General features: G+C 39.7%; 2 protein-coding genes across 4 annotated transcripts in view; both read left to right on the top strand.

The window, feature by feature from the left end:
• Positions 1 to 14,386, top strand: part of LOC111239007 (pre-B-cell leukemia transcription factor 1-like) — a 50,712-nt gene extending 36,326 nt beyond the window's left edge. Inside the window, exons 4-9 of one of the 2 annotated variants that reach the window (XM_022768766.1) lie at positions 1,969 to 2,159; positions 2,517 to 2,652; positions 3,612 to 3,771; positions 7,632 to 7,744; positions 8,978 to 9,067; positions 12,477 to 14,386. In XM_022768766.1, the coding sequence (XP_022624487.1) occupies positions 1,969 to 2,159; positions 2,517 to 2,652; positions 3,612 to 3,771; positions 7,632 to 7,744; positions 8,978 to 9,067; positions 12,477 to 12,569 (783 nt within the window). In that variant the 3' untranslated portion in view covers positions 12,570 to 14,386. The remainder of the gene's footprint in view (positions 1 to 1,968; positions 2,160 to 2,516; positions 2,653 to 3,611; positions 3,772 to 7,631; positions 7,745 to 8,977; positions 9,068 to 12,476) is intronic. The other variant, XM_022768767.1, reaches the window with a different exon arrangement.
• Positions 14,387 to 17,235: 2,849 nt separating this feature from the next.
• Positions 17,236 to 25,232, top strand: LOC111238988 (hypoxanthine-guanine phosphoribosyltransferase-like). 2 transcript variants are annotated; one of them, XM_022768739.1, is made up of 9 exons: positions 17,236 to 17,367; positions 17,613 to 17,719; positions 18,721 to 18,904; positions 19,510 to 19,575; positions 22,191 to 22,208; positions 23,798 to 23,880; positions 24,088 to 24,134; positions 24,280 to 24,356; positions 24,514 to 25,232. In XM_022768739.1, exons 1-9 carry the CDS (start codon positions 17,317 to 17,319, stop codon positions 24,559 to 24,561), a joined length of 681 nt encoding a protein of 226 aa, XP_022624460.1. In that variant the 5' UTR covers positions 17,236 to 17,316; the 3' UTR covers positions 24,562 to 25,232. The 2 variants fall into 2 exon arrangements, with proteins under 2 accessions (XP_022624460.1, XP_022624461.1); XM_022768740.1 differs by lacking the exon at positions 22,191 to 22,208.
• Positions 25,233 to 25,797: the final 565 nt, after the last annotated feature.

The raw sequence follows: 25,797 nt of genomic DNA, 5'->3' as shown, positions 1-25,797 counted from the left end.
TTTATCAGTGAATGCAAAAATGCATTGGTAGAATTACAACCTGCCACACATTTTGGCCATCAAGGTGATAAAACAACCAGGGGGCATTTTTATCACTTGGAAAACATCCCTACTAAAAATGGTCCCCACTATTGGAAGCACCTGCCCTGTTATCATACCCAAAAGCGAGATAGTGTGTGGATCAAATATTTGAGTATTTTATGTTCCCTTAACAGTCCACACTCGAGGGAATCCTCTGTAGCACTGCACCTCAGTGTGTTGACTCCCCCCCCCCTTCATTACAGAACTTTTAGGGCATTTTATACCTTTTATTAGAAAGATACAGAAGAGAAATTATGCTAGAGAAAGACGGAGAGAGACATGCAATAAAAGTCTCAGGCTAGAAGTGAACAGGGGACATCACAGTTCCCCTCTAGGCCACCAAGCCCCAGAAATGGTCTATTTATTTTCTCTTTCACTACAGAAAGTTCATATCAGTGTTCTCTCTGCTCTGCAGCCTCCCACTAATGGAGCCTGGTCAGGTGCCAAATCTAGCCAATTGTGTAACTTGTTTATTTATTATAGTGGTCAATGCAGCTGAAAACATTGATCATTATCTTGACTGATGGTGAACATGGGCAGAGGCAAAACTTTCAATGGATATAAGTGATTTATGTTTTAGGATTATATTTCATATAAACAAACGTGTGACTTGGTTGTTGAATTATCTTTTAGTGTTCTTGATGAGGACTCCATAGTTTATACTACACTGTAGATTTGGAGATTCACTTGTAGGGATAGTGTTCAATAGCTGACCCCAACCTCTCCCTATTTTTTTCCATTGAATACCAAAAAGAAAACGAAAGAATAAAGTAAAAATAATGAAGTGAATAATTTGAGACATGGCTTTCTGTACAGACTTTATATTTTCCTTCAATAGTTTCCTTCTATGGTGAAAAACAGCTGAATTGAATTTAAGACTTTGGATTGCCCATCCTAGAAAGTGAAAATTGTGTTTCACACCATAACCACCTGGCATCGTGTCCAGGACTTTATTTCTATTCCTTTGGCCAATTCATGCGGAGATAAGCTCCATTTGTGAGTGAACCTTAAATAGGAATAAGCTGGTCTAAGGGATGAATGAGATATTTTTTAACTAAGTGTAATGCTCTTGAAATCAGCTCTCACAGGTCAACCCATGACGAGCCAAGCTTTCAGAGATGTTGCCTTCAGCAGGCAAGCAGCCATTATATCAGTCACACACCAGCTCTTATCCAAAGACTGTAACTTCTTGTCATTCCCTCGGAAGTGAAAACGTTCTGGGTTTGTCATCTTCTCCGAGGAAGGCTAGTCATCACTAACTGTCACAGTCAATATACACCTGAGCATTTTTGTGTCACCACGCTACGTACACCTCGCGCGTGTATGAGTGAGTAGTGTCTGGCGTGTGTGTGCAAGCAGAACGGCTGCTCCGTGCATCACTTTGACTGACATAACCCTGGTGTTGACAAGCAACAGACACCTTGACTCTGAATGCAGTCATATCCAGTGACTGATTCAGACAGAGAGAGAACGAGGTAGACTGAAAGATGGAGTGAAAAGAGAGGGAGACAGTTTAAACCTCTTGAACGTGAACGGGACTGAAAGCCTGCTGTCATTTTAAATTTCTCCTCACTTGTCACATTTTCTCTTCCATTGAAGAGAAGTCTTTTTAATATTCACAGCGCTGCGAGTCTCGCTGCCTCCACTGTATGACTATATTTGTTTGGCGTGAAACAGCACGCTGCGTCTGCTGCTTTAATTTAGACTGTTCTTATTACCTCTAACACTGCTGCTGTTATACTGTCAGCGCTGTTTCTACAAGGCCGAGCCCTACCAGCGAAGGTGCAGCCTCTCCAGAATCCAATTTCATCCTTTTGTTCTGTCTGAAGCTGTCGAGCCTCTGTGATAGTTATTCTTTTTATGAATCCTGTCTGTCTGTGCGTCCAGGCGTGCAATGAGTTCACCACCCATGTGATGAACCTGCTGAGGGAGCAGTCTCGAACACGACCCATCTCGCCCAAAGAGATCGAGCGCATGGTCAGCATCATCCACCGCAAGTTCAGCTCCATCCAGATGCAGCTGAAACAGAGCACCTGCGAGGCCGTCATGATCCTGCGCTCACGCTTCCTCGATGCCAGGTCTGTGTGTGTGTATGTGTGTATGTGTGTGTGTGTGTGTCTGTGTGTGTGTCCATGTGACTTGGTGCAACAAAACCAATCCCTCTGTTTTAATGTATTTTGCTCCAAAGTGTACTCTATCTTCATTAAAAGTTTTTCCTTATTTTCATTTTCGTTGTCATCGGTCAGACGGATCCAATTGTGTCTTTACCTTTCAATTAGATTTGTGTTTTTGTTCCTATTTCATTTTACCAGCTTTTAAGCACTGTTCAGTCAAACTAAGCCATCTTGGTTGAATGGAGGTGCAAGAGAGGAAGTGATTGCATTTATTTGTTTATGAAGTATATTTACTAAGTATATTTTATACTTTCTGTCCAGACGAAAGAGGAGGAACTTCAACAAACAGGCGACAGAGATCCTGAACGAGTACTTTTACTCCCACCTCAGTAACCCCTATCCCAGCGAGGAGGCCAAAGAAGAACTGGCCAAGAAATGCGGCATCACAGTGTCACAGGTAACCAGAATCAACAAAGGTCAAAAATAATAAAAATAGATCGATTTAATTTGGAGTTGGTAATAGTATCTAAACATAAACAGAATATCAGCTGGGTTTTACAAATAACGCCAATCCTAACACTTGTTAGTCAGTTGATACCAACTATTATTAACAATGAACAAGCCAATGCTATGCACACAGCTAACTTAATTAGATAATGATACCAAACCTTGTTATATGCTTGACATATATTTTTGTGTTTATGCAATACAAGTTAGTTTTCAGAGCCTCGTCTATTATTTTCTAAAACATCTGAATCTTTGAATAACCTTTAAATTATCACGGATGCTTATTTTTGTAAGTTTGATTATGGGTTCATTCCAAGCAGCAACTCACATAAAGTCTTACCATATGTGTGCGATAATTGTCATCCTGACGGAGATGAATATAAATTCTACTCATAAAAATGACTGGAGAGGTTATCTGTATAAGATTAAATAACCAGAGAGGAAATAAATAAAAACATGTGGAGCACAATGAGCACATATTAGAGTGATCTCCATTGTATTTTTGTGCTTCAGCAACAGGAATATTACACAACACATCCAATAAGGCATTTTTAAGGAGCCAAATTTGCATAGCACACACTAAAAACTACGAATAATTAGCCATGTGCAGAAGGTGTGTATGCAGCCTGCAATGATTCAAGGTTTGCTAGGCACATAGTGTATCTGTGTGGAAGTACAAATATGTCCCAGCAGTCACAAAAGCTGGTGCTAAAAGGTGGTGTGCTAACTGGTGTGCTGATTGAACCACAATCCAGGTATACGCTGGGTGTTGATATTTAACACTCCATGAAAAGGTGCTATCAAAATGTATTTGTACAGTTTGTCTTTTGTTGCCTTCCTTGCATAGATAATCAGCTTGTAATAAATTATAATTCAGCTACTTTATCTTGTCACCGATTGTCGTGTCAGGTATCAAACTGGTTTGGGAACAAGAGAATCCGATACAAGAAAAACATCGGCAAGTTTCAAGAAGAGGCCAACATGTACGCAGCGAGGACTGCGGTCAATGCAACCAGCGTGTCTGCCCACGGCAGTCAGGCAAACTCCCCATCAACTCCCAACTCAGCAGGTGAGTTTCACACCCAGGTTAAAAATTATTCAGGTGCTTCACTTCAAGGTCTATATGGATAGAAGAATCAGTAAAGAATTTTATGATGCCAGAACAGGTAGAAGCACAACATAGAGATGCTCTCATACCTGAGTCGCAACTCAAGAATTCAGTCTCTGGTGCTGTTTCATTTAGACCAGCGGTCCCCAAACTTTTTTCAGTGGGGGCCACATCAACTTTCCTTTCTGAGATGGGGGGCCGAGGTTAGTCTATAACAGGAAATGATATGGGCCAGGGTGACAACCAGTATTATTGTGGAGATTACAATGATAATTTGTTGTAGCTGCCCTTCGTTTGGCTTTGGCACCACCTGTTGATTTGCAAAAAAAAGTAATAAAAAGTCTTCACATGTGTTTATTTGAAGTACCACAGATACTCCATTTATTTTATAGAAAATAACAACACAAACTGATGGTAATGCCGGGGGGGGGCGCCGGCGGGCCGCCGGGCGGCTAGCTCTGCTTGCTGCGGCGCAATGGCCGGTGTGCGGAGGGGGGTGCCGCCGGGCGGCTAGCTCTGCTAAGCTGGGCTCATGCCGCTTGTGCCGCGGAGGAGGGGGCGCGCGGCGTGGCCGCCGCAGTGGGTTATACTTCTCTCATATGCTGAATTGCGAGGTCACGACACCGATTATGAAGCTCACGTATGTGCAATGTCACAACGGAAAATTTGTCCAAAATTCACAAGTTGGAATGCTACGGACATCGCTCGTCACGCCTCGAGTAACATATGGTCAGCCCCAGCCTTCTGAGTCGCTCCCCTTGCCGATTAGGCCGCTATATGAGCCGGTCTGCTTCAATATGCTGGCCGGGGCGACACGGGTTAAATTCTTGTTGATGTTTTAAATTATATTCCAAAAAATTTTTCTCGAAAAGTCGCAACAAATTTGGTTGTCTACGGACTCGGGCTCGTTCACGTCCCGCGGATTGAGTAACATAATGTCAGCCCCAGCTTCTAAGTCGCCTCACCTTCGAAGGGATGCCTTGTTTAAAACGTTCTTTCCGAGGGCCCGCTTGCTGGCGACGAAAAATTTTGTCAAAAGTCCACAATTTGCTGGTGTTTCTACGGACTCGGCTGTACACGCTGAGTAAACAGTATGTCAGCCCCAGGCACTTGCTGAGTCGCTCCCTATCCGAAGGGCCGCACATGGGTCTCTCTCATATGCTAGGTGCCACACCAGGCGGTCGCCAAAATTTTTTTGCAGTGGGGGCCACATATCAAACTTTCCTTTCTGAGATGGGGGGCCGAGGTTAGTCCTATAAGGAAATGATATGGGCCAAGTCACGAAATATGTGTGAGAGATTTTACATGGTAATTGTTTGGTAGCTTGCCGCTTTCGTTTTGGCTTGCACCAGGCCGTTGTTGATTTGCAAAAAAAAGTAATAAAAAGTCTTCACATTATTGTGTACTTATGATACAGGAATACTTGGCCACTATTATTTTATAGAAAAATAAGCAAACTTGATGTGGTAATCAAGTAAGAATGAGGTGATGTGAATGTTTGTAAACAGGTTAGCAGTGAATGTTAACAAAACGGGTAGAGTTTCTGTCTTTATCTAGTAAAGTGAAATAATAATAATACAGAAAGTGTCAGAGAACGAAGTAGAGAGCGATGTTGTTTTGCCTTATTTATAAAAGCAGTTTACTTCTATTGACTTTTTATAATATCTAGAGTTTATAGCCTATTGAAAAGCAGTAGGACGCGTAACCATAAATCAGTGTGAGCTGTGGGGGCTGCGCTCCCTGAGACTGAGGTGAGGGAGCATCGGATAGATGTCAGGTTCACATTCCAGTTACAGGCCAGTCTCCATGTGAGCACTGGATGCGCAGGTGTTTGATCTGAGACCCTTGAACCTCGTCGGATTTTTTAATCACTTCATATGTGTGAAGGAAGAAAAGTGTGCTAACACAGATATATGGGCTCCCAAAAAACTGTGGAGCATACTTGTCGTGCGGACTGTCTATTGGTATAGGTACTCATATTGGGAAGGGCCAGCTGAGTTACTTGATAGAGCTTTGGGGAGCGTAGGAATACAGTCTTATCAGTCACATCACAGGTCTGCATACTCAGCCAGCTCAAATTTGGAAGAGAAGCGCAAGGGTGTCGTTTATGTCGGCAGCAAAAGCGTCTAGAATGTGCGGATTTCTTTAACAGTGGACATGGCAGGCGTCACGGAACCGCAACACCGGAACTCCGCCCATCAGTGTTTCCGAGTGGCGTCCTGCACTTTTCATCGGTGGAAACGGCGGTACTCGCCGCGATTTCTCCAGCTGAGAGGCTTCGAGTAGCAGGGAGATGGGTGAAGTCTTGTTTTTGCACCTGTCCAATAAGCAGCGCTAGTTTAAGCTCAAATACTTTGATGTGGGAATACATGTCAGATTAGTTTTCCCTTGCCTTGGAGCTGCAAGTTGAGGCCGTTTAAAATTTCTGACACATCTGTTAATAAAGGCGAGGTCCCATTTCCATTCTGTGTCGATCAGCTCTGGGACAGTTTTTCCCTTTGTCAGGAGAAAGGCATTGATTTCGGGTAGCAGGTCGTAAAAACGCTTCAAAACTCTGCCCCGGCTTAACCAGCGGACTTCAGTGTGGTAAAGCACGTCTCCGTGGGCTGATTCTAGCTCGGAGAGAAAGGCTTGGAACTGCCTGTGTTTAAGTCCGTTTGCTCTGATGAAGTTTATGCAGGACACAACCACCTTCATGACAGATTCCCACCTCAGAACTTTGCAGCTTGACGCTGGCTCGGTCACGATCAAAGTCACGTCAGAATATACCATTGTGTGAGGAGGTGAAGATGAGCCACTATTAACTATAAATAGCTCATAACTATGGTCAATTTTAATTAGAATGCCAACCTTTAAGTACGGATATGTTATGATGTTATGATAGGAAAATGCAATTTAATAAAAATTGGTTGATGTTTAGAGGGATTGTCTGGGATCGTTAAGTGGGCCACTCCAATTGCTTTGGCGGGCCGGATGGTGCCCCACGGGCCATAGTTTGGGGACCCCTGATTTAGACTAACAGAAAGCCCTCCTTCTCCTTAACTAACCCAGTTATATGGTACGGCTTTCTTGCTTCTTCTTGTTCCGTTTTTTCTCTTTCTTCTCTGCCTTTGCTGTCAGTCTCTCTCACTCATTTTCTTTCTCTTCTCTCTTTCTCTCTCTCTCTCTCTCTCTCTCTCTCCCTTTCTCCCTCTCTCTGTTATTGACCTCTTGGTCTTGTGGACGTTAATTTTTCCTGCCTCTTGTCCGGTTGACCTCGTGCATGCCATTAAGCTGCTCAGAGGGCAAGCGGAGTCTTTTGTCATATAGAGACTTCGCAACTGTATTGGATTAGGACCGGGTGTTGAAATCAAGTTACGTGATGGTCTCTTTACATCTGGGGAGCTGGGGTCCATTAAAGGACGAAGACAATTCTTTGGGTCTTCCTGCAGATCAATTATTACTTCCTTAATGAAACACTAGCAGCACGGACATTTAACAACAATATAATCCATAAACCCTGTTTTAAGTGGACTTAAACAGTTTTATGATGATTTTCTGTCTTATGGTTCTTGTTGGTGGATTTTTCCTTTTAAATTAAGGTTCAGTGATATTTAAATGTGCGCCTACAGCATCTGTAGCATGCAGGTTTGTAGAAAAAGCCTTTTTCATGTTGCCCGCCGCCCTCCCAAACTAACTCACTTAATGCACTTTTGCTAATGCATGATCATTTTAACTCCTTTTCTGTCCCTATCTTCTTCCCTGTTACTTTTTTCTCTCTCTCTTCTCTTTTTCCTATTCTCTTGCTCTCTTTCTTCTTCTCTGCCTCTGTGTATTCTCAGGTTCTGCTGGCTCTTTTAACATGTCAAACTCCGGAGACTTGTTCATGAGTGTGCAGTCCCTCAATGGGGACTCGTACCAAGGGGGGCAGGTTGGGGCCAACATACAATCCCAGGTAGGCGCTTCTCTAAGTTTAGTGTCTGACATGACTAAAATTTGCACAAATTCTTGAGCTCACTCATACTTTTGTTCAACCACTGACCAGTCTGTGAGTGCAGATGCACACAATTACTTGCCCTACACAGTGAAACAGAGGTTACACTTAGCCTGAAGCTTTACATTAATGTAGAAGCCATTGTCAACCCACAGTTGAGTAGACGACTGCAGACAGTTTTGGAAACGGTGCAACACTCATCAGCGCTTCTGACAAGAGTTCACATAGCCACTGGTGCACTGTAGCTCCCTGACCTTGCCCCAGTGGACAGTGATGACCAACGTAGTGTTTCTGAGTGTTATAACTCTCGCCATAGATTGAGGAATCACCACCCGCAGTTATATTTTCATTTAGTTTCAGAGCTTTCGGCATCATTTCTTTATCCTTCCATCCCCGCTTTTCTATTCACATCAGCTCCCCAAATGCTTTAGGTTGTTAATGAATATGCAAATGAGACGACCATTATAGGAGGTAAAGAGGTCTTCGGGGTTGGCCTTAAATTATTGAAACTCATGTTCCTTTAAAAGGGTTATTTTTCTGATCATGTCAGAATGGCCTCACTCCCAGAGGTGCACAATTAAAAGAAGGCAAAAAAAGAAAAGAGAAAGTACAACTTTGACTAAATTGGCCCTCTTGAATAGAGTAGTCTGATTTGTTGTGTAATCCACATGGCAGGTGTGTTTTCACCTGGCTTGGCTGCTCTGCCAAAAGCTACAAAGCAGCTTCCAATGAATCTATGAAGAACATGGAAAAGGCTGTATTCCAGTAATAACTTTTATTACCAAATAATGTAAGATGTGACCTCAGTTACACCAGATTTTTATTGGTAGCCATGTCAGGTAAATGTTTTTGGATGTGAAACTTCGTCATATTGTCAGGAGTGTGCAGCTACATTTAGGACAATGAGCTGCAGAGCGTTGTGTTTAACATCTGATTTTGATGTATTATTTCACTACAACTACAAATGCATTCATAATTAGTTCTTGTCCTTTTTCTTTTATTTTTGTCCTTTTGCGATGTCTGTTATCAAGCTTGTAGTAGCAGCCAAATCATTCTGATTCGCTGTTTGTAACCTTTTCTTGTTTATGGTACCCTTTTACTATCAGACTGACCTTTCCTTTGTGCATGGCTGTCTTTGTTATCCAGAGCTTTTGTCTGACCAGGCCTTTTGTCTGTGTGTCCCCGCTGTTCCAGGTGGATACCCTTCGCCATGTTATCAGCCAGACCGGAGGATACAGTGACAGCCTCGCAGCCAGCCAGATGTACAGTCCACAGGGCATCAATGTAAGACCTGTAAACAATCTCCTTCTGTCCTTCTCAACGTTTTCTTTGCTGTCTTACTTTGCAACGATTCCCCAGTTGCAGTAAGTGTATAATATTGTGTCATTCTGTATGCATGCTGGGATGCCACTTAGCAGAGTTTGCCGGGGTTGGGCTGTTGTCCAGCCAGTTGCCCCCCCTGCTCCAGTCGTGCCCTAGGTGGCAGGCAATGAGGCAGCTACCAGGCTGAGTAGCTGGACACGCTCCTAGTCTGTCGGATGATATTAGCGTTAGCGAGGCACCTGCAGTCGACAGGAACAAGGACACAGGTGTCATCCTCCCTCCCAACGCTGCTCTCACATTGGCACCATAGGACAAGTCATACCTCTCGTCCCCTCCGAGACTGACTTCACAAAAAAAAGTTCCCAGTTGCTAATTCTTAAAATAACTCCATAGCTAGCCTGTCAAAGGCTGGGCCAGTTTTCTAGGTCTCCTTGCTGGGCTGGGGCTGGGCAGGGTGGGACAGGCAACACTGGAGGCAGTGTGTTAGCATGTAGATCCATAGCGACAGGCTGCGCAGGGCTGAACAGAATCAATACGACAGTCACAGGGACAGAAAGAGCGGGGCTTTGGGCTAACAGTCCAAGCACATTGGTCAGATCATTCATCCACAGGAACAGCGACACTGACAGCCAAGCCTGCAACACCCCTTGTGCTAAAATAAGAACGGATGTATCAAGCCAGTTACAACATGCAACAGGCTCAACTGGAAATAGGTGTTCAATACACTGTGCTGGGGTGTTAGACAGTGGGACAAATGAAAGCAGACAAAATATTTTTATAAAATGTGCAAAAGCCAAGACTAAGTTCCAAACTAAGTGCTAGCAGGGATTTGGTTGTGGCTCTAAACCAAATGTATTGAATTACCAACATTATGAACCAATTACAAATCTCCAGTGCCAGTTTGCCTCTCATGTTATTAGCTTTACATGGGAGTCACAGAACTAAGCATCCAATTTTCCAAAAAAATTAAAAACCCTGTGAGCTTTAAAAGACTCTTAGAACCATCTGAATGCACAATAATAAAAAAAATGCTGAATTTGAAAACATCAACCCAAATTTAAAAATGTAAAACATGTATTATTACGTTTACTATGTTTATGTTGATGTACTACTAGTGATATACTACATGTTTACAATACTTAATATTTTCATATAAACTAATATTTTGGTCATGTTAAAAAATAGTTTAATTTCCAGCTTCTTAAATTAGACAGCAACAGCAACTTGAGAACCAGGTTAAAAAACGTTTTTTGTTTTTGCACAAAGAGAATATTTTTTCATTCAGATGGTTGGAAGAGTCTTTGAGGACTTTAATGTAATAGTTATACATGAAAACGGTAAAGATGAGGCTAATGAAGTTCCTACCCATCCATTTTTATGGTAAATGTGTAATTTGTCAGTAAGAAATTGTCTGAATTTCTATAATTAAACTAAAAATAGCCACATCAACCAGTGGTATACAACCAGAAACCTAAAGTCCAGTCCAGGTCTCTGAGTGATTATACTGTAAACCTTAAAAAAGAAATGAGCCATTGTGAGCAATTAAAATATCAGGCAGTGATGTATTAAAAATAATACTTTATACTTATCGTTGTACTATAAAGTGTGATAGTTCATTGTGAAATAGATTTTGGGTCACATCGTCCAGTAGGAATACTTAACTTTTCATGATTCAATTTTTATATAAACAATGAAAGTAACAACTACAGAGGATGTTGTTGATGATGATATGAGGCTTTTATAGTATTTTTATAGTAATAACACACTTAAAACAAAATTTCTAGGAGCCCAGATGATATTTTTTTTCTTTCTAAGATCTACTGACTGAACTCTTGTGGTTCACCTCTCCTTCTTTATCACTGAACAGCAATTACACCCCTGAAATTGCTGGTGGGTGTTGTCTCTCTCAGAGGCTGGAAATGTTTGAATAAGAATAAGATGACAGACAGTCTTTACGCGAAATAACAGGGTTTGGAAATAAGAGGCTGCCAAAGCACATTCCCAGCTCTCACTAATAGCGTGGAAATTGCAATTAATGGCCTTAATGGTCTTTAGTCAACCTTTTATCATGATTTGAGAAGGCCTCCATTTTAAAGAGCTATTTTTTTATTGTGATAATTTATTCTTTTATCAACCATCTCTGGGGTATATTCTGAGATATATGAAAGGTCTGCGTGTTCTGTGTTTCATCTCTTCTGTTTATCTCACATTATGTCAGCCGTTTGGAGAGAGAAGTGAAGGAAGTGGCACAAGAATATTTTTTAATGAACAGTCTCATGAAAAAAGAGTGTTTTGTCAGTTTTTAGTGTTGACTGTTAAAGTAGCTGTTGGACATCACTGCTGTTGGAGAAGAAGCCCGGTAGCTTTCATATTTGCATTTGAATTTAGTATCTATGTGGTCTCATTTTACTTTAAGGACTGAATAAATCTACTGAGTCTGACCCTGAATTTAAATTTGAAACTATTTTTCTACATTGAAGAAAAAAAAGCAATATATACAGCAACACTTGACCACAGTGATACTGTATACTGTATATATATGCTCTCTCAGAGTTCATTGAGAACATCAATACCACTCTCATATATGTCTGTTAAATGTGAAGCAAGAGCCAGGAGACAGATAGCTTGGTTCTGTCCACAAGTAAAAAAACCTCTAAAGATCACTAATATTCATTTTATTCACACAAAAGAGTCTTGTCATCACCATGAAGTTTTTTGTTGGTATCAAACAAACGAGATATACCATGCTAATTAGTAGATTTCTTTACATTTTGGACAGAGCTAGGCTGGCCGTCTCCCTCTTTGTTTTTGCCTTTTGTTTAGTGCTAAGCTAAGACTGCCCTGGCTCCAGCTTCATATTCAGGGTGCAGACATTAAAGTGGCATCAAACTTCTGGAAACTGTATTTCCTAAAAGGTTGAGCTGTTCCTTCAAGTAATGGTGATATTCTATAAGAAATAACTCAGTATTGTCCTAAAACAGAAGGACACTGAAATGTTACTTAAATAGGAGTAAATAGCACATTTGTTGGTGACTATTTTTAGCCATGGATTGGACATTTGGTGCTCTAGTGAGGATTTACAGCTACAGGATGGTGTATGTTCGATTGGTTTGAATAAACTACAGTGCCCATGTTTATCATAATGAAGGAATAGTGCGGCTCATTGATGTATTTTTAATAGGTTTTTGGGGCAGCAGTGGAGGCCTGTGGCACAGAAGAATAAGCATTGATTGTTGGATTTGGTCTTTTCATGTGTTTTGTATGAAATAATATCAATGCCTTATCATTAAATATACCTCTATGTGCACGTTGTATCAGAGTGTACACTATGTTAGCATTAAGCTAACTATTTCCTGTCTTACCTCCACAGACAAATGGTGGCTGGCAAGATGCTCCGACTCCTTCGTCAGTGACATCGCCCACAGAAGGACCCGGAAGCGTTCATTCGGATACTTCCAACTGAATATATCCATCTCTACACCTCATCCACACACACACAAAAAAACATGGACTGACCTTGCTATTCACAGTATTAAAAAAGGAATTCACTGTCTCACGGTTTGGAGAGTTACTGTGAAATCCTAACTAAAAAAAATTAAAAATATTTCCTCTGCTTATAACGTTGGACATTTGGGATACAAACAAAGAGTTTCACAATAAAAATCAAAACAATACCGTGAACAATGGCAACATTTGTACAGATTTCACATTATATTCAGAGGGCTGGGGTTACTTATTCACTCGTAATGTTTTCACTCATTATGATGAAATGATATGATAAAGTAATGAAAATCAAATCATTGGTTTTAACTGAAAATACTTCATTCTACCTCTCAGCCACTTAAAAAAAAAGTAGAAAAAATGTCAGCGACCATTATTTGTTTTGTAAAAATGAAACTTTTGTCTTTGCAAGCAAGAGGCACATCTTCCTACTTACATTTTGTTGTCTCTCACCTATTCTATGGTACGCCATTTAGACTTAAATATTGCTCAGTTGTTTACAATGTGTGCTTGATAAAAGTATGTTCATCTTCCCCTCTGTCTCCGACGAGTCAAAACAGAGTTCTGTCAGGAGATTTTACCTCTAAGGTAACCCTGTGAAGTATGTTATCTGTAAAACAATAAATAAATACTTGTCATCAAATCGGACAAGCTTGACATCATTCATTAAGACGGAGGATATATCAACTTTAAACTAATTATTTTACACCTTGTTGGTTTTGGTTCTACAGCATATTGGTAGAGTGACAGTCACCGAATTGCAATGAGAAAAACAGGAATTTTGTCTTTTTCTGTTTTTAATTTACTTGAATCCTCAACGATATTTTCATCGTTTTTCCACCATCACCACTGCAGAAGAAAGGTTTTTGACAATGCCAAAATGCTGATGTAACCAAAACATGTCTGTCAAGGAAAGTGTGTCAACATGGAGCCAGGTTTAATATATAATTTCATCACATATAAACAACATTATTTCTTTTTCCACTCATTTAATCCACCATCCTTTGTCATTTAGCTCTGGTGCTACAATCAAGTGAATGATGCTGTCTCACTGAAAGAAATATGAGAAGAAATATCACTTTCTACAAAAAAGAAAGTTTGTCAAGGACATCTGTAACTGAGTTTGTTTTTCAGTACATGAACCACAATCCACTTAAACAGGGAAGTCATTATGTTAATAGAGTTTTACGTGCTTACACAGTGGATCCTGTAGCATGGAGTCACTGATCATCGCCATGAAAGACGCATCTGGATGCACCTGAACTGCTGCTCAGCTGAGGACACTTGTAAATGTAAAGATAATGTTACGTTCCACATTTTGTTGAATCGTGTCCTCTTCTGGGTGTTTATTTACATATAAATCAATATGTTATTCTGCTGGTACTGCTTTAGTTACCCTAGACTTGACACCAAAACAAATGTAGACATTTGAATTCATGCTTGTCTCAGTACTATCAGACTGATTTTTTTTCAGTATCAAACATTTATGAAGATTGTAAATGTTAACCATTAAGCACTAAAAAAGGGACAAGTCATTATGTCAAATAATGTGTTTTCTGAGCAGTCTAACCTTGTTTATAGACACTTTTTATGTTGTGTGGCCTATTTGTTTTTTGTATTTTGTTGTTTTTTTATTGTTATGCTTAATGTAGGCTATTACTTTTTGCTTTCCTACTCTCGTGAATTAGCTCATGAACTTTCAACATGTGTTTATGTGCACCATTGTGCTTGACTTGCTTTGTTGGAAAGGGTTTTCAACACATTAAAAATGATATGTCATACAGCGAGACCATACATCAGCAGAGTTTTTTTTTTGTGCAGTTTACGAGAGGGCAAAGACTCACCATCACACGAATGCAACAGTGGCACGACGGTAATCACCGTCACTGTAGTGATAACTGAAAGTCAACCAAGGTTAGTGACCGCCAGCAGACATCCCCCCTTTTACAGCTGTGCGTGATTTTTCCTTCCATAATGGCTCTTGTCCAGCATAGTGTATATGCACTGAGACAAACACACAAAAAAAACACATACATACACACTATGTTAATATCAGGTTTAGGTAACGTTGAAAGGATGTTGTCTTTTGCAACATTACCATCACCCAAAGAAAGAAAAAAGAGAGGAAGTCACTTAAAAACAGTGTTTGTCCATTTTTTTGTGTTGACTGACAGACATCACTGTTTTTGTTTTTTGGGGAGATTGGCAACTTTCATCATTGCGTTTAAATTTAGGACTTATGTGGTCTGTTTTTTTTTTTCTTTTTTACTTTTACTACCAATTAAATCTACTCAAAACCACCTCCATCTGAAACTGAGGCTGTTTTTTTTTACATTCTGAATAGTTTTATAAAGTAATACATGCAGCAACACATGGCCATAGTGATATATTCCCCCACCTATTCATTTTAATTAAAAGATAATGCTAGTGATATTCTTTACATTACTGTCAAAAAATGCCACAAAAAGACACAAAGAAAAATTGTGTTGTTCTGTCTCTCAACACTTTCAGACTTTCTGTCTGTGGCATTCAGACCCAAGCCTATTCATTCCTGCTGACAATGCAAATCTATAATAATGCATAATATGCATATCTTTATAATAAACATAAAGATATGCATTTCTAAAAAAAAACAAAAACAAAAAAAAACCTAAAAATGTAATTTGGTGCTCTTGTTGGCAGCATGATGGTGTATGTGGGATTAATTCAAAATAAACTACAGTGCCATTATTCTTGGTAATGAATGTTGCCCAGTGCAATGGTGTGGCTCATTGATGTGTTTTTAACCATTTTCGGTTAACAATGCAGGTCTATGGCACAGAGGAATGATTCTGGAAACACAAAGGGAAAAAAGAAAGAAAGAAATACTAAAATTTAGGTCTTCTTACACTTTTTTTTTCAAATATCAAAATCTGATAGAAAAGAAGAATTGTCATGTCTTTGTAAGATCCTCCCCTGAAATACTGCAAACGACACCCCTGACGTTATCTGGCTGGACAGTTACATGTCTGACAGAATTACTTTCACAGCAAGTGAATATTCATAATTGGACAAACAACAGGGGCGAGGGTATAAGGGAGCAGTTGGCGGTAAAGTCTGCGGACGGTCACAGGCCTTGACTGTTGAGCGAGTGTGAAATGCCAAAGCCAGACTGCTCCCCTGCACCCTGAGGGCAGCAAAGGAGCCAGCCTGCTCTCACCAACAGAGAGGGCATCAAAAACAATCTGACAAGACTTCATCTAAAAACATCTTCTGGCTTGTGGAGCATTTCTCAGTGATTATCCCAGCATCATGCCTGCTGCGTTATCATGCAAAACAAAAACATCTTTTAAAATAAGTTGTACAGAGAATAACTGTTTTCAGAAAAAAATCAAAAAATCATGCAGTGTTGTTACAACACCTCCTCATTCCTCTGAGGTGATGGCACTGTGCAGGCTGATTGAAATCTAATGTTGCTGTTGACATCTGCCTCCCCAGCTGTCATTGTACCACTGTTTATAATTACAGCTGCCGTGGAGGAGCATGGGTGGGTGGCCCAGACACCTTGTCTCCCCCTCTCAACAGAGCCCAGCAGACTGCTCTAATGTGCAGTGACACAACAGCCCAGACCCCGCTGCTGCTGCTGGACTAACTGACCACATGAGTCCCTGGGTGGTTCATCCAGAATTCACTCATTCACACACTGTCACACAGACACAGATTATGTTGTGCATGTGAGACTGGGTGTGGCATCTAGATTTCTTAAATTACAGGCCTGCAAATCTTTTTTTTCTCTTGTTTTGGAAATCAAGGTGTGGCAACGTTTGTGAATGTTCAAGAGGCTCTATGTGTCAAAAATATGGAAATATTACATGAGATTAGGAACAAAATGATTTGATCAGAACAAAAGCAGTGTACAGGAGGGCCAGAGGTGTCTGTCTCTCTCCACAAGATGGCGATGTTAACACATCCGTGAAAAACCTTGTGACAAAGGTGTGAAATTGAAGTGGAAAGTCTAAGTTCTCCTTTTGCCTACTGGGAATTTTGTGATTGCAGTAAGCAAACAATCACTTTCATTGGCACAGAAATGAAATGATTCTGCCAGTATTATGCTTTTCACTTCTGTGTTTTCAGTTGCCCTTGCAAAACTCTAAAACATCCCTTATGTCTGGTATTGGTGATGACATAGTCCTGCTTATCTCTTTCTGTCTTATTCTGTCTATGTGTGAGTGAGTGAGTGAGTGAGTGAGTGATGCAGACAATTCTCATTGTAACATTGTGGCATATGTTCCTGTCTTTCAAATATTGATAACTGAATGATCTCTTGATACAAGTCTGACAAGAAAGAGTTTTAAGGTAGTAGGTGTAAATAAAGATTTTGCATATAAAACAAATCAAAATATAAATAATTGTCATGGATTTTGCAACTCAACCCCCTTTTATTCCCACAGGCCCCTGGACGAACATTAAATTGCGGGCCGCCTTCTTCATAGCAGCAGCAGCAGCATCAGCAGCCCTGTGCAAAGTAACAAGTAAATGTTATGTTAGAGCGCCCCCGGCGGCAGCAGTGTTGTATGACACGGTACACGGAGGGGTGCAAACAGTTTGGTGGTGGTTAGAGGAAACATTCCTCCACCACGATGCTCCTCCTCTCTCCTCACGGTGCCAAATCCCCTTGAAAGCCTGCTGTACCAGTTTTTTTTTCCTGGGAAGAGAACTTTTTTTTGTGTATGTCGGCGGAAAACAACATGGCAGACGATGGGCGAAGCGGCGGCATTGTGGTAATTAAATAAGAAGTCAAGTGTCTGCATGGTTTTCAAACAGCGCAGAAAAAAGTTTAGTCCTTCGTGGATGCACAGACTCGGGGGTCGTTGCGCATTCAGACAACATCGCACACCTTACAGATGGATTTCGTTTAGAGTCACGCGTGTCTCTCAGGCTGACCTCGCGCAGCCAAGAAGCTTGCACGTTAGTCTGGTGTTTTGCCACTGTGACCTAATGTTTGCGTTTATCTTTTCCCTCCCAGATTAACGATGACTGGCCAGGCTACAGTTTAGACCTCTTCAGCTTCCCAGCTCACTACTCCGGAGATTTAGACTGTGTCGTCATTCCACATGGCGTGATTATGGATAGGTACGACACAAAACAAACGAAGAAGACTCTTGATTTTGGGTGTTTTCTTACAAAAACCCTGCTGTCTAACAAACACTGTGTGAGCTTCAGATGTTTCTGTTACAATTCCTCATAAGTGTTTGTGGTTTTTAGCAGATCTGAGAGATTCTGGAAAGACTTAGGGGATGTTGTGTATTCTATACTCTAAAACTGGGTTTTGGTGTATCATATATAAAATGATCGTTGCAAAGCTGAAACAAACCCACAAAACAAACAACAACTTACAAACAGACAATGATGAAACATTATGAGAATTTTGATAATAGAAACTGTATAGAAATTTTAGTGGGAATCTGAATGAATCATACTCATCATCTAAAAGACAACACTGGTATTCAGTCAAATGCTGTATAGGGCTTGGTGATAACACTGAAATCAATATGAAAATATCAATACTGTGACCTATCATGGACATGTTTGCCAAATCACATATAATCAAATCAAAGTCCAAAGCAATGAACTGAAAGAATGACTTGTCAAACAAAAACAACAAATTTCTTAGTTAGAAGTGCTCAGAAAAAGGGCTGCAATTTACGATTATCATTATCGATTAATCTGTTGATTATTTTCTGGATTAAAGGACTAGTTGTTTTGACTGTGGAATGTAAGCAAATAGGGAAAATACCATTTACTAATTCTTAATCATTACACCCCAAGTCGCAGATTAATTTTCTGTTGAATGACTAATTGTTGCTGGTCTACTAAGAATCATTCATAAGGCCTACATTAGTATGTGAAACAACAACACAGAACATTCATACGATAATATTCATTGAAAATTGAAATTTGTCCAGCTGTAGTTAAGTAAATCTACAGCTACAGCTAATTGTTGCAAAGTAAAATTGTTAAAAAATGCATAAAACCGCACATAAAACTTGTTTTCAGCCTGTGACCTAACCTTACACCAAACTTTATTGAAATTTTAAATTTTTTTTTTTTTTTTTTTTTTACATCGTTTGCAGGACAGAACGTCTTGCTCGAAACATCATGGATGACCTGGGGGACCATGACATCGTGGTGCTGTGCGTGCTTAAAGGAGGATACCAGTTCTGTGCCGACCTGGTGGACAGGATCAAGGCTCTTAGCTGCAACTCCAATCGCACAATCCCAATGAGGGTCCACTTCATCCGTCTGAAGAGCTACCTGGTGAGCCTCTGCCCACTGCTATACAGAGAGCCCTCAGACGCTGACCACTTCACTTAGGTGTCGTGTGTGAAAATGGAGAGGCACTCTTCATGCTTAAGATTGTTATTATCCGTCATGATGAATCCCATGACTTAGTCAGAAGATGTGTGTGTTATATTTTATACAACATTATGACAGTGGTATCTTTGTGTAAGTGTGCCTTGAACATGCTATTTCCATGCGGCCACCACAGCCTCAGCAGACGAGAAAAACACTGAGATATGAGTACATTGATGATATTATGTGATTGTCCTGTGCTATGAAATACACTTTAACCTGAAAGTCATCATTTGTTTCATGTTTAGAGATGATTTCTGTCCATAAATGTGGCAATCTTTATGAGAAATATTAGAGAAAGGCAAAATAATGTAATCTCATCAAATCGTGTGCTATACCTTTCTATCTGACACTGTATCAAAGTAAAAAAAAACACTTCTTTTGAATTAGAATTTGGTCCACATGTTTCCGTACTTTGCATTCTTTGCTGATATTATTGCAACTTTGTCTGACACATCAAAACATTATGGAAAAAAAAACATGTTTCTCTTGGATCATTATTTTTGCAGAATGACCAGTCGACAGAGGATCTTCACATAGTTGGAGCAGAGGACTTGTCATTTTTAGCTGGAAAGGTAACAGTTCTTCTTATCTGCATCATTGGAAACAGCTTTTTTAATAAATAACAGCATCGTAGTCCAATAAAACATCATCATAAGCTCCATTACAATAAACAAACACACACAAATGGCAAAGAGATGGTGGGCACTGATAGACGGCAGCCTCAAGAGGGCAGCCTTCCCTCTTGCCTGCTATCTATCTCTCCATCCCGAGGAAATGGTTCAGTGCTTCCGTGCAGGAGATCAAAGATGGCAGTTACTGACAAATGCAGCGGTGATCAGATACCAAATGTTGTAATATAATTGTTTTAAGGCTTCTTCCACTTTATCTTAGTGGAGGCAAAATGTAAAATCTGCGTAAATGGGAGGATTTGCCGAGTTGCTATCAGAGTAGATCAGGATGATGACAGTGGTCTTGTTCTCATAGGCTCACTGCTCATCTGCTTGTCTTGTTATCACGTAATCAAAATCAGTACCTCAGCGAACTGAACTGTGTTTGTGTGTATGTGCTGGCTGTTTCCCAGCTCTGATAGTGTCTCAACGAGACAGTGTAGACAAGTGATGCTCAGGGGTCAAGAGATACTGAAGGTGTTGGAAATGCCAACGACAAAAATTCTGTTATACAAAGTGATCTTTTTTTCAGCCTTTTCTCTAAACCTTGCTTTTGCTGTATTTTCTTTAGGCCACTAAAAATCATTCAAATGAAAGACGGAAAATCACTCTCCGACTTAACCTCTCACAACTCATTGATAAGAGAAAGCAGACTTTGCTTCATATTTATGAGTCATAACATAACAGTCAGAACATGACACAAAAACAAATATTGAAAGTGAAGCGTCTGCAGAGCATGAGATTCCAAACAAGTAGGGATTATTTTCATAAATGATTAATCTGCCAATTATTTTATCGATTAATTATTTGTTCTATAAAATAAAATATATCTAAATATGGGGACATTAAATATCCTAAATGGTGAAAAAATACGCTTCACAACATCATGTAGCCCAGAGATGACGCTTTGAAATTGCTAGCTTTGTTTGACAATGACCCTCATTTTACTGTCACAGAAAATCAGCATTTGAGACACTGGACACAGAGAATGTTTGGCCTTTTGGCTTGAAAGAAAAAGACTTAAATAATTAATCAAGTGTGTGACTAGTCAATTTGTTTGTTTTTATTTTCACACATACAACAGCAGCTTATACAACAGAATTTAAAACAGAACTCTCCTAAATTAATCGATTGTTTCCGTCCTTTATGAGCACAACTGTCACCTACAACTGGGGTGCACAATTTCACATTAGTTGAGATTTGTAGTTTTTGTCCATGTTAATGTAGACATAATGAAATAATGCAAAAAAGCTTGTTTGCCGAGCGTGCACGTTTTTCTCTCCACACATCTGTGCATCATCTGCATCTGTGTGTGTGTGTGTGTGTTTGTGTGCACAGGGATGAATTACTCAGCCACTACTACAGAAGTAATAAGGTAGCTTGTGTATTTGTAGGTAATATAAATCAGCTGATCTGAACACTCACAGTCAAACACCCACACACACACACAAACACACTCACACACTAATACGCCCTGTAACCAGGCGTGGCATGCCTGAAACATGAATAGGATATGAGGTCGTAAGCTTGAGTCATTGCCAGCTTCTTTGCTCCCAGTATTTAAAGTGTGCTTGTGAAATCCCTGAGCTCCCTGTGATGTACAACTAAATTTTGTCGTCTGTTTGTCACTGAATGTTGCAATGTTTTGCTGGAAGAAGTGAACTAATTGTGTGACAAGGAATATATTACATAGTTCACAGTTACGCCTTCGCCTCCCTACAGTGTGGTCAACAGACGGTAGCTTCCCCTTTCTTGGACATTAATTTATAGTTCATTCTTTTTATATTTCTCCAGGGTTTACTGCACTCCGGATAAATGTGTATGAATAATGAGGACGAAACAAAGCATGACTACATGCTTGGATGAATCCTTTGTTTAAGAAGTGGAGTAAAGTTCGAACAGTTACACGGCAGTTAAAGTTTTTTATCTTGACCTATCTAAACATAAGTGAAGCTTAGATTGTGTCTCCTTATATAAATAGTGCCCAGTTGTCTCCAGTTGATTAGACAAACATTTGCAGAATTTCAGCTATTTCAGTGTGACATTCAATGCAGGACTGAAGGAACACAGATTTCCAGTCTGGATGAGGCTGACATTTTTCTGCTGTGCTCATTTCCTTGCGTAATCACTGATATCATAAAATGTAATAAAAGCCTTACTGATAGAGCTCTTGCTTTAATAAATGTGGCTGGGTATGGCTCGGTTGATAGCCTGTGTTTCAACACTCCTCCCTTTACATATCTCCAAAGTAAGATGCTCATAGATGTTCATTTGTTTTTCATTTACTTCTCTGTTGCTCTACAACACAAAGCTTGCAGTACATGTATTTATTTTTACTTCGGATGTATAATTTTTTGCTGTTCAGATCATAAACTACATAGATTTTTTACGTTGTGCATATTGTGGTGAAATGTGTGTAGTGTGTAAAACTACAGAAGACACTGTAGCTTTGTTATGTTTCTAACCAAGAATGATTGTTTTCTTCTCCCCTTTTCCCGCCCCAACATTACTCTCATAAGAACGTACTGATTGTGGAGGTGAGTCAAACATGTTTTTGCTTCTCTATTTTTCCCTCTCCACCAAATGGGCCTATTATATTTCTTGCCGTGGTTGGTTATCCAGGTCAGGAGGAGCCATTTAAAGTTTTTCATTTTTCTTGTAGAGGACCTGAGTTCAACATGAGGAAACTTAATTGGCTGACCTATATTTGGGAAATAAGAGAGCCGTTTTTTCCAATATGATCATAAACTTTAGTCCTGTAGAGGGAATAGGTGCACTGGGGAAAAAATGACATTTACAGGAAAGGAAATTGGCCAGTCAGTAACAATTACTTACTGTATGTAGATATTGCATGATTTAACATTTTGAAACTGCAGTCATTAGTCAGTGCTCAAACATCTGTGAATATGTCCTTGTAGTCATTTTTGACTGTGGCCACTATTGCAATAAGAAAGTTTGTATTTTCAAGTGACTATAGTGTTTCTTTGATTCTTTATTTAGTTAGTCAGTATCACAGGTGTCTTTTACGAAGGATTGGATAGTAGCTTTTATGATAACAATTACTACATATAATGTGAAAGCGGTTGCTCATTGTGATGAACCCACAGATAATTTTCACTCGACACTGCTATGGAGCTCTTTAGCATCTTTCAGCTCATTATTTTGGTTCCACAGCCTTGCACCAGGACTGTTTCAGTTCATTCTCTCTACATCATTCTTGACAGCAGGAGGCGGCCGATTTCGGCTAAAAAAGCTCTGATAAACCCACTCTGCTACATGCCCAGCACCAAACAGGAGTGACTAGCTGGTCGGAGCAGCCAAAGAGCCAGATATATCTCTCAAGAAACCAAAGTAGAGAGTGAATATTTCATCAGATGACAGAGACCCCACTCCAAAATAATACTAAATTGTAATTTTTTAGCTTTTGATGGAGGTATTAAACTTATCTGTATTTGAATGGGCAAGAACTACACGTCAAAATTGGGGTGCTTTTTATCAAAACATTTTCTCTGCATAATGTAAAAAAAAGAGAACAACAATGTTTCAGTGGGACATAGGGTAGAGCACAGGAATACTAACTGGTTCTAAAATGGTGCCCATATATATAAGGCAGGTTTATGTGTGGAATATCTTTCAATTATTATTAATTTACAGTTCTCTACTTGAGGCAAAGAAATTGCTGAGAACAGAATTGAAAATGAAAGGCAAAATCAAACCTATTTTTACATGGTTCATATCCATTCACTACTGAAAAATGTTAAGTGTAAGTGTGTAAGGACAGTCCATTCTGTATGTAGGGCATGTTGACCTTTATCTATGTGACAAACATGATAGAGCATATTTCTGTGGTTTCAATCCACCACTAAGTTTTCCCTCTTCCTGATGCAAAAAGTCATTTTGGGTAAAACTTCACATGTTGGTTTTAAGATCCCTTTTTCACTTTAAGTATTTTTTTAGAGAACGCTCAAACAGTTATGTAATGTGAGTACAGTGTGACCAACTTGTAAAAAATGAATCTTTTTTTTTTTTTTTTTTTTTTTTTTTTTTTTTTTTTTTTTTTTGTCCCCATTTCCTCATTGGCATTCTCCTGCTTTCTCAGTCCAGTTTTTCTATCTTTCCTTTACAGGCCATTGTAGGCACTGGAAAGACAATGAAAACTCTCCTGAAGCATGTTGAAGCCTTCAGGCCCAAAATGATCAAAGTAGCAGGGTAAGTTATGGCTGTACAGGCATCAAAACCAGCCCAGTTGTCTTGCTTTGTGAATCATTATTTCCACTTTCCAGTCTAGACAGAGAAAGAGAGACAAAGAGAAAAAGGTTTCAGGTGCTATTCTTTTCAAATGAATACTGCCCCTTGACACAACACGACATGTAGGAATGGATATCATATAATAATGTCTGCTTGTGTTTTCCCCAGATTGCTTGTGAAGAGAGTGCCACACAACTCAGCATGTCTTCCTGACTGTATGTACTTGACCACCCCTTTTATGTTTTTGAGTCAGTAGTTGGTTCACATTTAAAACAATTGTTGCAGCTTGTTAGTCAGTGAGTCAGTGGGCTGTGGAAAAAAAAACTTGCAAGTAATGTTGCTCTTTGTCTTTGATTTCAGATGTCGGCTTTGAGATACCCAATCGTTTTGTGGTCGGGTATGCCTTAGACTACAATGAGTATTTTAGAGACCTCAATGTAAGTCAGTGCCTTTTTGAGTGACTCAGTGACTCACAATAAGTGTCTGAAAGCACTGACTGTCATGCCTCAAATCATTTATTTCTTTTTGCATTGAATATTGTACAATTCGCTCTTATCCTCCATTTTGACTGTTGTTTGTCTTCCCCATTTTTAGCATATCTGTGTGATCAGCGAAAGTGGGAAGATGAAATACAAGATTTAAAGAGAGGACTGCAAAAGAGGCGACTGTCACACAGATGTCATCACGGAGCAACCCTAAACATTTTCCTCGAGATGCCACACACTTACAGCTGCTATCGGTGACATTTGATCTCAAACATCCCTGTTTTGTTATAACATTCCTCCTCTGAAATGTTTATCAGTTTTAGACAATGACATTTAACTGATTTTAGCAAAGCAAGTACGTTTTAAAGCTGCAGCCTCATATTTTAGGTTTACAACACTGACTCGCATGTAATACGTTCAATGCTATGGTTAGTGTGCTTGTTTCCAATGCAAATGCCATCACAGTCTCACCTTCTTTTTGTAGTCAATGCAAAGGACTTGATAATCATGACATGTACGAATGCAATAGATTTATTTTAGGCCACTGTGTGATGAGTTAACAGTGGAAACAAGGTGTTACCTCCTTTTAAAATCAAAGGAGTTGTCTTTTGTTAGGAAATTAGTGACATAATTTTCTTCACATTGCCATTTTGACATTTCATTGGGTAGGTCTCCTGCTGTCACTTTAATGCTCAGGGGCAAACAAAGTAGAGCTCGAAACACTAAGTGCATTAACTACCTCTGTCTCTGTAGCATTTGAGGTGTAGAAGGGTGCTCTGGTCAGTTAGTTTTTTTTATTTAACATACAATAAAGTATTTTTAACATTGTTAAGTGTTATCTATCACTGCATTATTCTCACATTCTCTGTTGATTCACAAAATGCATTTAGTTTAGAATTTGTTTAAAGTGGTTTCTTTGCAGAGTTCACAAGATAAAAAAAAAAACCTTGTGTACATAATGTTTTTCTCAGGCCTATGATATACAAAGGAGGGCTTTGGGTTATTGAAGCCTGTTGAATAGAGTGTTATAATCATTTGTTTTTATGTACAGCATGTTTTATGGAATTACCGGGTGTTACGCTGCTGGGATTTTGTATTGATGATCCTGTTGTTACAGAAAACTGGCTCCTTCATAGACTCCTCAATTGTCCCACAAAAACTCTTTTCTTAACTGGTTTGTGATTGTTTCTATCTGAATTTAAGGCCAAAGCCGCATCCTGAAACATCAGGTTACCATTGTTAGGTTAAAAAAGAACTTGGTTATGTGTAAATGAACTAGTAAAAGGAACAAAAGAGAGTTTGTTGTGTTGAGCTGTTGTGCTCTTTGTACACACCTGACATATGACTCCGAGTCTTTCTGTGAGGCAAAACCGTTTTTCTCTTGGCTCTGAGG

This window comes from Seriola dumerili, unplaced genomic scaffold (genome assembly GCF_002260705.1).
Source record: "Seriola dumerili isolate Sdu_G_001 unplaced genomic scaffold, Sdu_1.0 BDQW01001821.1, whole genome shotgun sequence".
Classification (NCBI taxonomy): domain Eukaryota; kingdom Metazoa; phylum Chordata; class Actinopteri; order Carangiformes; family Carangidae; genus Seriola; species Seriola dumerili.
Note: the sequence above shows the minus strand (reverse complement) of the source record. Positions and strands in the feature narration are given on the sequence as shown.